Source organism: Limulus polyphemus, unplaced genomic scaffold, assembly GCF_000517525.1.
Source record: "Limulus polyphemus unplaced genomic scaffold, Limulus_polyphemus-2.1.2 Scaffold268, whole genome shotgun sequence".
NCBI classification, from domain to species: Eukaryota; Metazoa; Arthropoda; class Merostomata; order Xiphosura; family Limulidae; genus Limulus; species Limulus polyphemus.
In genome coordinates, this window is record NW_013665878.1 from 240,709 (window position 1) to 258,879 (window position 18,171).

General features: G+C 36.2%; 1 protein-coding gene across 7 annotated transcripts in view; it reads left to right on the plus strand.

The window, feature by feature from the left end:
- The window catches only part of LOC106456894 (EH domain-binding protein 1-like), a 188,642-nt gene that overhangs the window by 72,175 nt on the left and 98,296 nt on the right, over positions 1–18,171 (plus strand). For all 7 annotated transcript variants that reach the window (XM_013916264.2, XM_013916263.2, XM_022382672.1 and 4 more), the window contains exon 7: positions 1,229–1,508. In XM_013916264.2, the coding sequence (XP_013771718.1) occupies positions 1,229–1,508 (280 nt within the window). The remainder of the gene's footprint in view (positions 1–1,228; positions 1,509–18,171) is intronic.

Sequence of the window (18,171 nt, forward strand, 5' to 3'; positions counted from 1 at the left end):
TACTAAAACCTTCTTTACCTTGTGTATTTAAGAATGATCCCATCAGTGATCGAAACGTCGTACCTGTTTAAAAAATATTCTTCCCTACTGTAAAAGCTGTAACTTGTTATAAAATAATACTTATAATCAATCAGTAAATTCAAAACGAAGCTATTAAAAGTCGCCATTACTAGTGATAGTCTATATACTTTCGTCATCGCTTTATACGACAGAGATAACAGATCTAAAACAATATCGGAAAACAATAGTACACTGAATGGAAACAAATGCTAAAAGACGTATAAAGTGATGACAAATCTGAAACAATGCTGGAAGATGACAGTGTACAGAGATAACAGATCTAAAACAATATCGGAAACAATAGTACACTGAATGGAAACAAATTGGAAGATGACAGTGTGCATTGTTTTAAAAACGCTATTACTCTTTACTGACGTCTTCTGGCATTATATCAGGTCTACACTGTCTTAGGCCCCCAAGTGGCTCAGCAGTAAGTCTGAAGACTTTAACAATCGGGTTTCGATACCCGTGGTGGGCACAGAAAAGGTATTCCATTATGTAACTTTGTGTTTAACAAACAAACACAGTCTCAGATTCGCCATCATTCTAAATATGGTCGACTCAAGGCTTTCTTCGAGGTCTGTCATTGCTTTATACACTGTCAAATTTTGCGTATCTTTGTTTCAGATATGGCTGTTGCTATTTTGTTTATTGCTCTTTGTCTGTTATCGCTTTATATTTTCATATTGTGACGTTGTAATAATTGATACCTTTTCTTTAAGTTTTGATTACTATATTATAATGTGCAAATTAATTTACTTAAGTTCGCACGCGTAATGAACTAATGTAGAAGTATCCACTTCCGTGCACGACTACTGGCATTCTGTGACACGATGATTTAATACCACAAGTATCTAACTGTTGCATATGGCGATGAAATGCCCATTCAGCTGTGCTAATTCTGTTTATTAACGGTCCCTTTGTGCTAATGTTCATTGAGGAGCGGCAGCTTGAACGTTATCGACAAGAAGACTGATGTTCTACTATAGTTTTATATATTGCTTTTCATCCCCCCCCGTAATTAGTGGTAAGTCTGAGGGCTAAAACTCGAGTTTCGATACTCGCAGTGGGCACAGCACTGATAGCCCATTGTGTAGTTTTTTTGCTTAATAATAACAATAAAACAAAAAAGTTTCCCTAACGATCTGTCTATTTCTTCTACCACCAGTCGACAGCCGATCCAGGTCACCACAAACCCCAACGGTCGTCTCCTTGTCTCCAGAATCCGGCCTTGGAGAAAATAAATCTCCATCTTCCTCGTTCAGCTCCGCACGGCCACCCATTAAACAGACAGGAGGCGCTGTTCCGTCAGCAGCAGCCACACCCCCTTTAACTAGAGGTGGCGGTGGCCAGACCTTGTCTCCTATAAAGAGTGTTACCGGTACTGCTGATGTAGAAACGAGCGATCTTAGGCATCGTAACTCACACGTTCCAGTTGCAACGACCAGGTAGGTATCCATAGTTATTACCTGTATCAAATCTAAGTGTGTCAGTTAATATTAAGAGCACTAAACTTATCTTGTTATTAACCAAGGGAATTATCTTAAAAAAGGCCGCCCTTCCTTAGAGAAGAAATACTTTAACACTTCGACACATCTTGAAATTGAACGTATTGAAAGCTGGAGAAAAACTTTTAGGAATAACATTAGTTCTGTAAATATAGTTTTCCAAACTGACTGATAATGCAGGTTGTTGGAGAAAGTCGATAGATCATATATATATAAGGAATTGAAATATTTTGACGTATCGGTGTTTATAGTATATTATGGCTGATGAGCATCAGATGTTAAAGGTTGTTTTTTTCTGCTGACTTTTAAACTTCTAGTGTTATTGATTACAAGTTTCTGTGTTGCCTAACTTTGTTGACGCTAGTTTTATCAGATAATTTTAAGTAGAATTAATGTTTGGTTACATATGTACACCTCCACTATAGCTCTGACTCAAGGCAACAAATTCAAGTTGTGATGTTTAGTGTGTGCTAATATGAGAACTAAAACTCCTTCGTCATTGAAAGTAGTTTTATTTCTATCCGTGGGATTAGGTATCAGTCTGAACCTTACTACAAAATATCTAGTTAAATCATGGAGTAAACTGAGATTTTTTAAAAGTTCAATGGATGTGTACACACACACATATAGAGGGAGCGAAGCATAGAGGTTAGTAATTAAATAAGTTTTGTTTGTTTGTTTGTTTTTGAATTTCGCGCAAAGCTACACGAGGGCTATCTGCGCTAGCCGTCCCTAATTTAGCAGTGTAAGACTAGAGGGAAGGCAGCTAGTCATCACCACCCACCCCCAACTCTTGAGCTACTCTTTTACCAACGAATAGTGGGATTGACCGTCACATTATAACGCCCCCACGGCTGAAAGGGGGAGCATGTTTGGTGTGACGGGGAGTCGAACCCCCGATCCGCAGACTGCGAGTCGAGCGCCCTAACCACCTGGCCATGCCGAGCCAATTAAATAAGTATGTAGGTAGATAGATTGGTGATATCTTATTCTCCAAACTGTCTTTGGGAGGTCTCTTCGTGAATCTTAAGATCAATATTTAGCAGATACAGAATAAAACTTATTTCTGCAATAGAACATATAAGCAGAATATCAGACTGACGTACCAACTGGGTTGATAACTGATTTTTCTATCATTTGATATTCCAAGTCTCGAGTTCTGTTATTTATCAAACACGTATCTGGCACCAAATCTAGTATTAGCTTCCGGAGACCAAGGGTGGCTGGCGTTTTAGTTCAGCTGTAATTTGTCATGCAGAGCAGCGATTTCTCCTGGGACGGCAGTCTCCTTTCCCCCAAAATCTGACATACTGCACAGACTAGCATGGATTATTGGACGTAATGTCTTCCGTGAAATGTCTTCCATTTTTAGATTATAAACTCCTCTAGAGACGTGTCTATGATAGCGCATGAACTATAGTTTTTATGAGTCTGTGTTTTTCTACTGTCACTATTCCATCGGTTTTCATTTTGAAGCTCATGTTTCGTGAGTAGCTGCATATAAAAATTGAACATTCCCTTTTCCCTTTATTTTACTTTGTGGGAGAAAGTTGTATAAATCTGACTATAGCAACGGTAAATCAGATGGTTGTTGTGACATCTGCTTGGTTACATTAGAATACAGCGTACTCCGTAGGTTTTTATGTATTCTGCTCAGCATATCCATCTGCCACATTAGAATACAGCGTACTCAGTGGGTTTTTGTGTCTTTTACCCTGTTTATCCATCTGCCACATTAGAATACAGCGTAAAGAAGTCATTTATATTGTAGATATATCACCACTCCCCCTCCCCCAACCTTTTTTTTTTGCATTTATAGAAAGTTTTATTTTACAAATTTATGTGAAGAAAGTAACATACATACACACACATTTTGATTTTTTTCAGAGTTTCGGTGTTCGGTTAAATAAAACAATATTATACGTAAATTATTTTGGATTCCCAAATTACGTAAAACAAAAATTACCACTGTTTCACATTAAATAGATTCTTGCAGGCCATGTACCTTTACTTGATAATACATTTGTGTATTTTGGCCAGCTTATCTTCCACCAAATTCCATTGGGAGGTAACTTCATCTAGCAAGTTTCAGATTTTGTATGTATTCGGACTGGAATTTTCATACATTGCAGGCCTTACTAAGAAGAACTAATATGTACACACATATATACATTCTTATACCGAAGTATCAAGGTTTAATAGACACAACTTACAAATTGTCATCTCTAAAAAACGAAACACAATATCTGAATTTAGATATCAATATCATTAATCGATTTAAGTTCAAAGTTTTAAATACAAAGGACATTTTCAACTTTGAAATTCTGAACTTTGCTTTCCTAAATACGAATCTATATGAATATAATAGTTCTGTCTGTTGTATGCCCATGTAACTACTTCGCAGGGTGTGGATGGATCTTTACCAAAATTGGTATGGAGGTTCATTAGGTCCATGCGGGGGTACATACAGATTTTCAGTTTTGCGGTTTTATGGACGTTTTCGCGGTTTTTACCACTACCTCACCTCCTGTGGGTGGATCTTCATCAAATTTCATATGGAGGTTCATTGGGCCCATGCGGAGGTTCATACAAGTTTTCGGTTTTGCGTTTTGCACCATTACCTCACCTCCTGTTGGTGGATCTTCATCAAATTTGGTATGGAGGTTCATTGGGTCCATGGGGAGATCGGCCCGGCATGGCTAGGTGGTTAGGGTGCTCGACTCGCAATCTGCGGGTCGCGAGTTCCAATCCCCGTCCCACTAAACGTGGTCGCCCCTTTCAGCCGTGTGGGCGTTATAATGTGTTGGTCAATCCCACTATATGTTGGTAAAAGAGAAGCCCAAGAGTTGGCGGTGGGTAGTGATGACTTGCTTCCTTCCCCTCTAGTCTTACACTACTAAATTAAGGACGGCTAGCGCAGATAGCCCTCGTGTAGCTTTGCGCGAAATTCAAAAACAAACAAACAATATCCTTACAAATCCTAGTTAAGAACACTCCTTACGATATACTGTGTGCGTGTGTGTGTTTGTTCAAGCTCAAATCTTCATTATTTGTTATGTACTATAATAAACTGTACAGATTAGATATTAAAAAATGCAAGTCAAAAGTAAAGATCACAGTAAAAATATATAGAGCATGGATCACCTGAATCATGTGTCAAAGCAATAAAAAAGGGGAGTAATTCTGCAATCTATCGAATATTTTTATAACATGGTCTTGATAAATAGTGGTCCACTGCACCAATTTTAATGGCGGAGAAAGTTTTTTTGTTTGTTTCAGAATCTAGTGTAAAACTATACAAGTTACTCTGTGTGCACAAATCCAAATCCTGCTGGTGATAGTCCTTCTCATTTACAGTGTTACATTCACATTCAAATTACCCGTTATGCTGTGTATTACGTTATAAATACATTAAAACATACTGGCTAATCAGTATTTAGACGTAAATACACACTTAGTGTATCACAAAGCGTATCATATAACCCGGAATCGCGTAAGAACGCAAACAGTGTATCATAAAACACGTCCTGTAACTAGAACTAGACGTAATTACACGCACAGTGTGTCACAAAGTTTGTCGTGTAACTAGGATACAGACGTAATTACACACACACACAGTGTGTCGTGTAACCAGGTTTTGGGCGTAAGAGCACACAAAGTTTATTACAAAACCCGTGGCGTGACATGTCGTTAAGCTTGTTGTTTAACCGTGAACATAACTGGGTAAATGTTAAAGACTGTACAATATGAGCTTGTGTGACTGTATCATGTGTCCTTAAAATTATACACAATTAATTTCATAATCGTTGTTAATAACGAAGCTTCAGATACGAAGAAACTCAATGTAATGTTGAGCTGAAGAAAGAGAACAAGCGTCAGCTGTGATTTATTAACAAAATAAAAAACTTAGTGAGTTTAGATATCCAGTCCAGTAGAAGCGATTAAATATATAAAGCAATATTAGAGATATTCACAGCTGTTTCAGTTTTATAAAGCCTCGTATACGAGTTTTATTTTGATTTTCTTCTTCTTTTTTTTTTTTTTTGGAAATTAATAAATAATGTATTTTCATCAGTGTATTAGAGTCATTTTTAAACAAGAAATAATCGAGATGGTTGAATGAGGTTTAAAATCTTAAACCGTAAAGTCCTGCTTTGGAAAGGTATTATCAAAGTTGTATCTAATGACTCTAATACATCAGTGTATTAGAGTTATTTTTAAACAAGAAATAATCGAGATGGTTGAATGAGTTTTAAAATCTTAAACCCTAAAGTCCTGCTTTGGAACGGTATTATCAAAGTTGTGTGTAATACAACCTTTGGACGTTCGAACAAAAGCCAGGAAGGTTTAAAAGGGGCTTTAAAGATAGTGATTGAGCTCCATTCTCCGGTTTAGTTAAGTGCTCACCTGTATGCAAAGCTCCTATACATTACAAATAAATTTGGATACAGGCGATACTATGGAAATGCATAAATGTAAAAGTATAAATTTCGATAAAACATTTCAACTTTACAAAACTTTATAAAGTCAGTTCAGAAAAATTACAGTTATATTTCTGTAAGTTGCGGAAAAGTATTTACCTATCATTATCAACTAACGGGAGTTAAACTTAACAGTTTGTAAATATGAAAGAGGCCAATCATTTATTTATGTCAGTTATTATAAAATATTTCCTTCTGGGGTGGGGCCATTCTCGTACACCCCTGAAAAGTATTTACCTATCATTATCAACTAACGGGAGTTAAACTTAACAGTTTGTAAATATGAAAGAGGCCAATCATTTATTTATGTCAGTTATTATAAAATATTTCCTCCTGGGGTGGGGCCATTCTCGTACACCCCTGAAAGTGCTTTGTGTAAACCTGGGTATACAAATCGACTTGAGGTTTCTTTTCATAATGTTGAAGTGTATTAGTGTTGTGAACATTGTTCTTCTTTTGTTGATACTTTAAAACTTTGTTTCAAGCAAGAATGCCCCCCAGTAGCGCAGTAGTATGTCTGCGGACTTACAACGCTAGAAACCAGGTTTCGATACCCGTGGTGGGCAGAGCACGGATAACCCATTGTGTAGCTTTGTGCTTAATTCAAAACAAACAAACAATCAAGCAAGAATAGTTAGAAAAATAACGATTTTTTTATCACACTCATGATAACCAGGACGATTATCAAAGCTAGACGTCATTTTTACAATTTTTCCAATCTAACCTTTCAGTTAACGTTCTTAGAATGCCTTCTCTTTCCTTAGAGCTTAAGCTACAAGTATAATATGTTTAACTAGCTTTAAGGCACTGTATTAAAATATTCAGAACGGATGAAAGTCCTCACCTCAAATCTCTCATATTGTACAGTTTCAAAAAAACACTAATGTTATACCATTTAACACATCCGGACTTATTTAACTACCAGTTTTCAAAATCCAATAGCTTGTTTCATCTACAGGCAATTGCCTATGTTTGTATTTGACGATTTGAATCTAAAGCACTGAATTAGTATAGCAGTCATTAAAATAAGTTATACTTTGTACTTATGGTAGGTGGATAAGCCTGTCGTGATCGTTTGTATAATATATACGAGGTGCGCTTTAAGAAACTTGAATCTTGATAAGTGGACTTTATTATCAATTATTGTAATTGCATGCAAAAGATACGTGTGTGATGTATAAAAGATTTAACGCCTTTTAAAGAGATTAAAAGCAAATCTTGCTGAAATTTTTGAGGTCATTAAAGCATGAAGAATGGGCTCTTCTTTAAAAGTTTTAGTGTCGTATACTAACAAGATTTTAAGCTGCTTCCAGAGCAACTTTCACCAGCAGGGTGCGTTATTTATGTAGGAAATGGACTGTAAATGTAGTAACAGAGCAATAAATTAGGATTTTTTTTTCTCCCAAAATTTAGTGTACATTTCTTTTTATATTCCTCTAAATGTGTTTCGTATCAATATATTATATTTTCCATCTCGTGGAACAATTAAAGATGGAGTTCTTAGGTCTTCTGATGGAGCAAAATCACGGATGTTAGCTTTTTGGGATTTTCTCATTAATATAATAAAAATCGCAAGTTTAACGTTTTCAATTGTTTTTCTCGTGAAAATACTAAATATCACAGATGTAAAATTTTTAGTTGTTTTTGAGGTATGAAAATAATATCATGCGTTTTTTACCTTCTCATTTTAATGTAGACATTTTCAATTTTTTGGGGGTTGTACTGAATCAGTGCAGTTTTTGCATTAACATCTAGTCCAAAAAAAACCGTTAAGTTGACTTCGTTTTAGCTGCCTTTGTTCCTTTGTTGTTCTCTAGAAGTAATACCTGATCCACCTTTGGGAGATATTGTTAGAACAACAACAACAGCAGTATCCTTCACTGGTAGAGCATATGGTATCTTGAGGTCGTGACCTCCCCTATGTTGAATTAGAATGGCCATTAACTTCGGTAGCTCTAGTCGCTATGGGTAAATCCAACATTTTCCGTTAAGTAAAAAACGTAGCTTTAAACAACACAGAATCTTAAGTGATTTGTTGACATAAAACATCTTGAGAAAGGAAATCTGTTGATCAATTTATAAATCCAGTAACTTGAAACTGTCCAGTGTTCAGGCCCGACATGGCCAGGTGGTTAGGGCGCTCGACTCGCAATTTGCGAGTCGCGGGTTCGAATCCCCATCACACCAAACATGCTCGCCCTTTCAGCCGTAGGGGCGTTATAATGTGACGGTCAATCCCACTATTCGTTGGTAAAAGAGTAGCCCAAGAGTTGGCGGTGGGTAGTGATGACTATCTGCCTTCCCTCTAGTCTTACACTGCTAAATTAGGGACGGCTAGCGCAGATACCCCTCGTGTAGCTTTGCGCATAACTCAAAAACAAACAAACGAGCAGAAAATCCAATATCTATATACTGTATATGTATATATAGCTGAACACAATCTTTTTTTTTATGAACCAGCCAAACACTATAGTACAAATAATGGTAATTAAGGACAGATTGAACTATTAGAAAAATCAATCGAGTAATTTAGAAGTAGGTAAAAAATGTGATAAACTAATAAACTTTAGGGTTTTTTTTGTGTTATATTTTACTCATATGTTACAATGTAAAGTAATATTCTGTAAGCTCCCTGATTAAAAGAAATAAAATCATCTCCCATGACGAACTATCGAAATACTATGTTTTTGTATTGTACGCCAGATATCAGCCATTGGAAGAAATTATCTCGAAATTTCCAGTTTCTCAACAATAAAGTTGCTGATCATTTATAAATTTTCTTGCCGTAGGCGGCACAACTGGTCAGGATTGGCAGTAGTTCTACAAAAGGAACTAGATTCTCTCGGTTGTACCCACCCTGGTGGTTCAGCGGTAAGTTTGAGGGCTTGTAGCGCTAAAATGTGGGATGGATCCCTGCTGTGGGCACAGCACAGAAAGCCCATCGTGCAACTTTATGCTTGACAACAAACAAATCTTATCTCTTAAGGATCTTCAAGATCAAGACTAGGACAACAGGCCAACACGGAGGAGTACTATTAATGAGCGCAGCCATAAGTATTGAAAATAAACCTCAGGGTATTTTACTTTCCATATATCTGCCACAGCTTGAAGCTAGTCCTTACAGATGTTTCTAATTTATATACAGAATAGTTACTTTCTTTTCAATTCTGTAATGAATATATACAGTTTTCAGTTTCTCCAGCCAGATGGACAGTTTTCGAAGAAAGCGCGTATCTTCTGTCAACCAAATAACTAACAGATACAAGAGATTGTTAAATTGATATAGCGCAAACAGCTCTAGTTATAGCAATATTTTGCCGTCGCCTACCGTACTCTTTAGACTTAACTACACTTACCTAAATGATTGTCACAGATGAAAGTTTCCGTAACTTTCAAACAAATATAATTTAAGACAATGAACTATAGAAGATTCCTAGATCTGTGGTTTGTTCCTAAGCCTTCTATACTTCCTACTATATTCTGTTGTTTTTATCTGCAGAATCTATGTCTAATTCCCTTTGAAACCATAACTTAATTCTCGTACCACTTTACTAACTCTATATTGACGTAAATGGTTTATGATCGACTCTATCCAATGATATTTAAACTTTGTATGCAGCCATTTTTAAAGCTGACCTACATTAGTAGTTGTTAAGATCACATGCTGTAGCCTCATAAAGGAGTGAGAACGAAAGCCTGTATTATAAAACTAATAAAAGAGAATAAAAAACACATGAGAAACAAAACACGATAATTGGACAAATATATCCTTAAGTGATGAAGGTTTCCTAACCTCATGCTTTCAAATGGACAGAAAAATTCCATCCAAAAAATAAGCAAATGCTTATTCCCATTTAGAATTCCCATTTTTTACATAAATATTGAAATTTGATATGCACTTCACCTGAAAGGTGCTTGCCAGTCCAGATAGGATTAGACCTAAATCTACCATAGGAATAGAAACCAGCTAATCACAGAAGGCTGTTGCGAATTTTTTACGAGTGACACTAACAGTGTTAATAAAATGTGAAACGTTTTTCAAAGCAATGATACACTTACTGGGGCGCTGGACAAGACAAACGATTATCCACAACGCCCACAAGTAGGCGACTGTCGATTCTGGCTCGTCACAATTGTGTGTTAGTTGCTCTGAGACTGAACAAATGTTTGCAGAGCAACTGAATGCCATGGTAGTATAAAGATCATTAGAAACTAGGCTTGAGTAGTGATACGTAACATGGGCATTCCAGCTGCTTGAGAGGAGCCTGTGTTGACTATGGCTCCATAGTCATTCACGCTGAACGACAGTGATGGATGGTTGCTCTAGCTCCAGCTTGTAGAAAGTAGCAAGATGAAACAAATCTTATCTACGTGCCATAGAGGTTTAGAGAAGAACGATTCAGATCACTTCCTTAAGCAGTTTTGCCAGATAGCCACTTGAAATTCCTGGACCCAAATCAAACAGTTTTAGCTTTGATAGTCTGATAATTATGGCCATCAATTATGGTCCGACGATTAGGAGCGAAGTAGCATCACATGCAGGTTATGAAGTGAGTGAATTTTTGCTTAGTTGTTTGATATGACGTTTTAGTACAAGCTAATAGAATAGGTAAATCGATACAGTGTTCTAAGATGCTAATATATTTGGCTACAGAATATATGGAACATTTAGTTTTATTCCAAAAGGAATAATATTGTGAGAGAGGATTTACGTCAGCCTTAATACAAGCTAAAGAACCGGCAGAAGAAATGAATATGGAACCTTCCTTTCAAACCATGTAATAACATCATTAAAAAAAAATCATATAATACTAGTTTTCAGGATCCTTTTTGGAATTAAATATTTTTTTATTTATAGTAGACAAAGCCAAATCATCAATTTATAAAGAACTTGATCTTTACCAATTTCTGAATGGTAACTTTAGGTTTCTTTATAATATTAAAGATTAGAAGGGTATCATGAAAAAATAATCAGCTTAAATATTGCCAAGACCTTGAATCTGTGTTTCAAGACGGTAATTCTTTTGATATCGACAATCGGTAATTATGCGAAGAGTTTCAATTCATTTTTTTTTAAATACTGATCCAGATCCTTTAAGTATTTTTGAAATTCGTGAAATTAGGTATCACAAAAATTGCAAGACGTGTATCCAAACATGTATGAGTCTTTAACCATTCAACTGCGGTTGGCATGGTATGATGCAAGCATTTTGCGCGCAACATTTTGAATGGCCCGCCGCAAACATTCGCGAATCGCGAATCTTTGCGCATGAGGTGATAGGCAAATATACACAAACTGTAAACGAGGGGTTAAGGATACTTCTGACAAAGGCCCCTGAACAGGAGCGTGATAGTCAGCCCAGGCCCCGGGGTCAGTAATATAATCGCCCCCCCCCTTTCGTTTTATGCTGATTTTTTTATAAAATAAATTTAGGTGACAAATTTCTTCATGAACTAATGAAAAAGCTTTAGCCATTTTATCTCATTAAGTAGTATCCATTTCTAGTGAGCTTTGGAATATCCCACTGCCAGGGCCCCGGGCAGCTGCCCCCCCCCCATCTCGTCATCCCTGCCCCTGAATGTTGCATCTACTGAAAAAAGTTTTTCAAAATCAAAATTCAAGGTCAATATGAGGGTTGTGTTGACTTTCACTTATTTCTGTAGAAAATTAAATACTCTCAATTATTCAGAAAATGTTGAGGATTTTGCATCTTAAAAGCTCGAAAAGCAGTATCTTGATGTATCGATGTAGTTTTTTTATCGTTAGAATCAAATTTACAAGCTTTTTGAATTATTATTAAGCTTAGTGTACTTTAACGTAATGGAAAGTAAAATTTTTATTATCGTATAAAGCCCTCTGGTATTCCAACGGTACGTTTGAGGTCTTACAACGCTAAAAACCGGGTTTCGGTACGGCGCTGGCCACAGCATAAGTAGCCCATTGTGTACCTTTGTTCTTAAGAACAAACCACCAAAAATATTGTATAATTACAGTTATTTATTTGTTTGCTTGATATTGTACATTGACATGAATTGGTTATTGTTATTATTTTATATCTGCGTAAGAAATATTAATGGCTACATTTGGAAGCCTCGTATTTCAGTTTGACAGAGAACCAAAGCTAGTGATGGCTCTGCTTTGGTGCCTCTTACCTGTTTAAATGTGGTCTTGGAAAACGTACAGTGAATGTTCTGTGAAAAGTTTGTTCAGATTTGCGATATAAGCAGTGTCCGACAGTTGTGCATGATTATAGCCATCAGATTGAGCATGATCGAACAGGGGGGGGGGATTAGGTACAAAGGCGTTACAGAGACATTTGATATGATTATTTTATAAAGGTGGCCCGGCATGGCCAGGTGGTTAGGGCGCTCGACTAGCAATCTGAGGGTCGCGGGTTCGAATCCCCGTCCCACCAAATATGCTCGCCCTTTCAGTCGTGGGAGCGTTATAATGTGACGGTCAGTCTCACTATCCGTTGGTAAAAGAGTACCCCCAAGAGTTGGCGGTAAGTGGTGATGACTAGCTGCCTTCCCTCTAGTCTTTCACTGCTAAACTAGGGGCGGCTAGCGCAGATAGCACTCGTGTAGCTTTGCGCGAAATCCAAAACAAACAAACAAACTCATAATACTCCAAGACAAAGCTTATGTTTCGGATAAGTAGTTATACTACTCAGATAACCATTCCTTAAGAAGTGTTTCATATTGTTTGGATATTAATTTCGTGAGGAATTAGCTTATCGTTTATAGATGTGTTTGATGAGATGTTAGTTTTTATTTTGATAATTTATTGTTCTTGTTGAGCGCCATATTTTCATTTCACTAGCTGAAATTAAATCTCTCGCTGTTGTCGTTTTTGAAATCAAGATACACCTCTATCTCGGGCTCTATCTCGGAATTACGTGTCCAACAAAAAGTAAAATAAAGGAACAATGCTGGGTCACGTGTGTTTAGTTATGCCAACTGTTAAGTGATTGTTCAGACTAGCTTTCTTTTGAGCTTGTAATGTATCACCATTTCTTTCTGTTCATTATAGCCTAGTGATTAGAGCGTTTGGTTCACAATCTCTAGGTTGCTCGATCGAAATTTGGCGCGACGAATATGCTCGCCCTTTCAGCCGTGGGGCCGATATTATGTGACGGTCAATCTCACTGTTGGTTCTTAAGAAGTAGCAACTTATATTAACAGCTTTTTTAAGGCTGTTGAGCTTTGGCCCAAAATTCAGTTCTTATTATTTTGCGGATAACACCAAAGTAAAATATTTTTAAAAGCTACATAACTTTTCCATCACGTAACTTACTAAACGTGCCAGTTAAACGCTGTTTAGTTTTTTAAATTTTATTCTTTTTTGTTATCTGTAAAAGAAAGTTCTTAGTTCTTACGTGACAAAGTTCATTCTCAAATAATTCATTTGTTATTACTAACAGGTGCGAGTGGTAGAATTCTGGATTTTTGTTCGAATCCCAGCGCTACCACAAAATATTTCATTCATCTTGAGCCGTGGGTGCGTTATCATAGTGACAGTCAGTCCCTTAGCGTGAATGGTGGGTGGTACACTACTGCTGACTGGCTGTTTCTATTTAGGCAGTAGTTCAAAATTAGGGATGGCGGCAGATACCCTTAGTATAGCTTTGACATAAATGCAAATTGTTCGTAATGCAGCCATTGTTGCGTGACGCCATCTTCTGATTTTCTTCCTACCCTTTAAACGCACTAACATTTCACTGAAGGTTGTTTTTATCAAGCTGTCGAAGTTACTAGTTTTTACAACTTGCTCCTTTTCTAACACAAAACTGTAAGGAGTACAGTACATTCGGTAATACTGACTATCTCAGAAGTTGTGGGCGTAACCTACTGACCAAGTTGTGCATATAATAAACGATAGAAGTTTCTGTCAAAAAGTAGTTGCACGACCGGAATTGTGTATGTGTAGATAGAAAATGTTATATAAATAGTTGCTTAAAGTGCAAACTTTTCGTTAATTATAAAATAACAACCGGGTTATTAAAATATCACACAGTCGTTTGATTGTTGTTGTTTTTTTAATCACTGGAAGAAAGTTGTTTTTGCTAAAGACGCGAGGCCTTTTTGCGTGTTTGTTTCGGAAGTTATTTTGACTAAACATCACTACTCGCGTTTACTTTTGGGGGGCGGCGACTTTACAGTAGTGTTGGGGGGGGGGTAACTTTGCATCGTTTAGGCTTAAGGTCTGCTTCTATAGTTTTGAAAGTACAAGCTACTAGTACTGATTTGTAATTTTCACTGAAAAGTTGTCATAAAAATATCGTATTTTTCATCTACTTAAGGGTTGCCTCGATGATCCCCTCTCATATCAATGATAATGCATAATTATCTTTCTTTTTATGTACACTTAACAGTTGTAAATGGTGACGGTCTTGATGTATCTCACGGGATAGCTACGCTTATGGGTTGTCTGCACACGAAGACACGTAATTATTGTAACGGAACTGGAAGAAATCTACACTTTATCGCAATGTGATGAGCTACAGACAAATATATATGAACAAAATTAAAAACCTCATGAATTATAAGGGAAGGTTAAAAACGTACAATTTTCTGCACTCTAGTAAAGGACCCCAAGAAGGTTCAGAAGAAAAAAAAATGCGTGCTTATGATCAATGTATTTTTAAATACACTTTATAAATGCTGGTGATTAATCGAGTATTTTCCTCTGAAAACTAAAACTAGAACAGTGACTGTTTGGCCCTAGACTGTTAAAGATAGCTTATAATCGGCTAGTTGCAAGGTATTCAAAATAAATTATTTTGTGTTAGCTGGTTTTAGAGTATTTAAGATATACATATATATATCTAATCTGTAACCGGCTGGTCCTTTTGGACTAAAAATAATCTGTATTTGGTTTCTGGGATGTTCGAGATAGTTTGCTCTGTAAGCTGTTGCCTTAAGATGGTACTATGTTAATAAACATAGGTTAATCTGTAACCGGCTGATTCTGGGGTATTAAATATAGTTTGATTTGTAATTATGTGGTCCCATGGTAGTGGTGATAAATTATTCTGTAATTAGCTGAAGCTATAAGGTATTCAAGCTAGTGTAATCATAACCGGTTTGTCTTAAGATAATAAGGATAGAATCTGTAACGGTTTGGTTCCAGAGCAATCATAATAAGTTAATCTGTAAATGGCTTGACTTAAGGTAATAAATGTAGATTAATCTGTAATCATCTGGTTCAAGGGTAATCATAATGGTTTCATCTGTAAATGGCTTGACTTAAGGTAATAGATGTAGATTAATCTGTAATCATCTGGTTCTAGGGTAATCATAATAAGTTAATCTGTAAATGGCTTGACTTAAGGTAATAGATGTAGATTAATCTGTAATCAACTGATTCAAGGGTAATCATAATGTTTTCATCTGTAAATGGCTTGACTTAAGGTAATAAATGTAGATTAATCTGTAATCGACTGGTTCAAGTGTAATCATAATAAGTTAATCTGTAAATGGCTAGACTTAAGGTAATAGATGTAGATTAATCTGTAATCAACTGATTCAAGGGTAATCATAATGGTTTCATCTGTAAATGGCTTGACTTAAGGTAATAAATGTAGATTAATCTGTAATCGACTGGTTCAAGTGTAATCATAATGGTTTAATGTGCAAACCGTTAGACTTAATGAAGGTAGTTAATCTATAATTCGGCTGTCAAAGGGTATTGAAGTGAATATTGTTTCATCCGTAATTCCTTGATCCTAGGGTATTTACTGAGTATAGCATAATCTTTCTTTTGGACTGATACAAACAGCGAGATAATGTGCCACATAGCTGGGTACACTTTCCTTGAAAATTATAATGCCTGCTTATACAACGACAACAACCTGTGAAAGCAAAGTGCAATTGAAATCTAAAACCCAAGGTTGATTTATTTATATCTTATGAATGTGAAGTTTGTAACCAACGGAAATTTCTGGAAATGTAAGGTGCTGGACCATGCAGTTTCTTGCAAACGGTAAATAATAGAATTTCAATAAACTTAAGTATGAAGATCAATGCGTGTAAGAGTTTCTGTTTAGAGTTCGTGTAATCTATGTTATTTTATCAAAGGATTAGAAATGAGGTGGGTTGTACACCTTAAAAAATCTTCGAGCTATTTCAATGATAAAACTGTGTGTGTTTTTATGTATATATCTATATATACATTTCTGTAAGGATTACTCGTGTGTTACTGTTTAACAGAGCATAAAGCCTGTGACGAAGATGGTGGTTTTACTCCAAGCATACGCGTGATATCCACTTAATGAAATGGACCGAAATACAAGCACTCTTTTGTTGTCTACTCAGGCTTTATGTTCAATAAAACAGAAAATTCGATTGGGCAGTATATATGTTTGTTTAGTGCAGGTCTTAAACTGCCGTCTTGGATCGTTTAAGAACCTTCAGATTTGCGATTTTTTTAATATTTTTTTTGGGGGGGGGAGACTGATCGTGGCCTAGTGATTAATGTGCCGGACTGTGAATATACAAGGTTTGAGCCCCGCTTCCTCAAAATTGCTCTCTGCACTTTGGGGCCGTGGGTGCGTTATAAGAGATGGTCAAATTCCACTTTTTGATTAGAGCAATCCAAGGGTTATGGTGGGTGCTGTTGACTAGCTAGCTGTCTTCCCTCTAGTTAATCTTCGAACGCATAGTGTTTATTATGGAGGTGTAAATATTCATGAGTTTTATTAAAATATTCGAAATGTTTGTTTGTGATGATGTTCTTTCTAGTTATTTTATTAAAACTTTTAGCGCTAAAATTCGAGGTTCGATCGCTGCATTGAGCACAGCGCAGTTGGCCTATTATGCAGCTTTGTGCTTTTAACAACGAAGCAAACTTAAAAAAATATAAAATCAGGTTTCTGTGTAAATTTTGGTGTAAAGTTGGTAGGAAATATTCTAAAAGTGCAACGCTTGACAAATGAGTAAACTTTAAAACATTTCGAAAGTGCAAGCCTGTCCTTCTTATCTTTTGTTACAAAATATTTTAGATATTTACGTGGTGCGTGAACCTTATTTTCAAACCGTATGGGCCTGATTTGAAAAGGTTCACACACACACACCAATTCTCATTCATATTTAGTGACGTTATTCAGATTAATTCTTTACGCAAATGATTTACTGATAATGCACGAGAAAACCCATTCTAAATTCGGATTTATGTATAATTATATTCTATAATGAATTAAAGATGTTTGCTTTAATAATTAAACTCCTTTACGGAAGATACTAATAGTATTTAAATAATTTATAATTGTGTTAGTAGGCTTGTGTATCTTTGCTTAATAAACTGGTAAACATGGTTAATTGAATACATTTTTATTTGAAGTATTGAAACCGGAAACTTAAGTAGACAGTTCATTACTGGTTGATATTTTAACTTTTGCTGTGCAAGCAAGATGTGTTTATGTATGTCAAATTACATTGTATTCTCCGGTTTGTTGAATTTTGATCAAAGCTACTCGAGGCCTATATGCTATATGCACTAACTGTCTCTAATTTTAAAATGATAGACTAGAGGGAAGGCAGCTAGTCAACATCACCTACCCCAATTATTGGGCTACTCTTTAACAATGAATAGTGGGATTGACCGTAACATTATAACGCCCCTAAGGCTGAAAGGACGGGCATGATTGGAGAGAGAGAAATTTCGATCGCGCAACCCGCAGATTGCAACTCGACAGCCCTAACCATGATTTCGTGGCAAGCCTATTTACTATGGACTATAGAGGTAACTAACGGATTAGTAAAACCACAAAGTTTTTAAAGAACAAGTAAACTATCCTTTATTCAATATACAAATAAACCTGCACATCTTACCACATCAGAAACTAGATTTATCAGTTATTCGAATATTAGGTAAATAGACAATACCGTGTAATTTAAAATTAAGTTTAAATCCACGATAACGGAACAACAACAACAAATTTGCATGGATACGAGTTTCGACACTTTCTCGTGACCTTTTCACGTGAAAGCGTTCGAAACTCGTATCGATATGTATGTTATTGTGGGTTGAAACTTTATTTCAAATTACCAGTTATTATTCGAATCAGAAATTGAATGCGGATTTTAATCGCTTTTCTCTTAATCAACCCTTTAAAGATTTT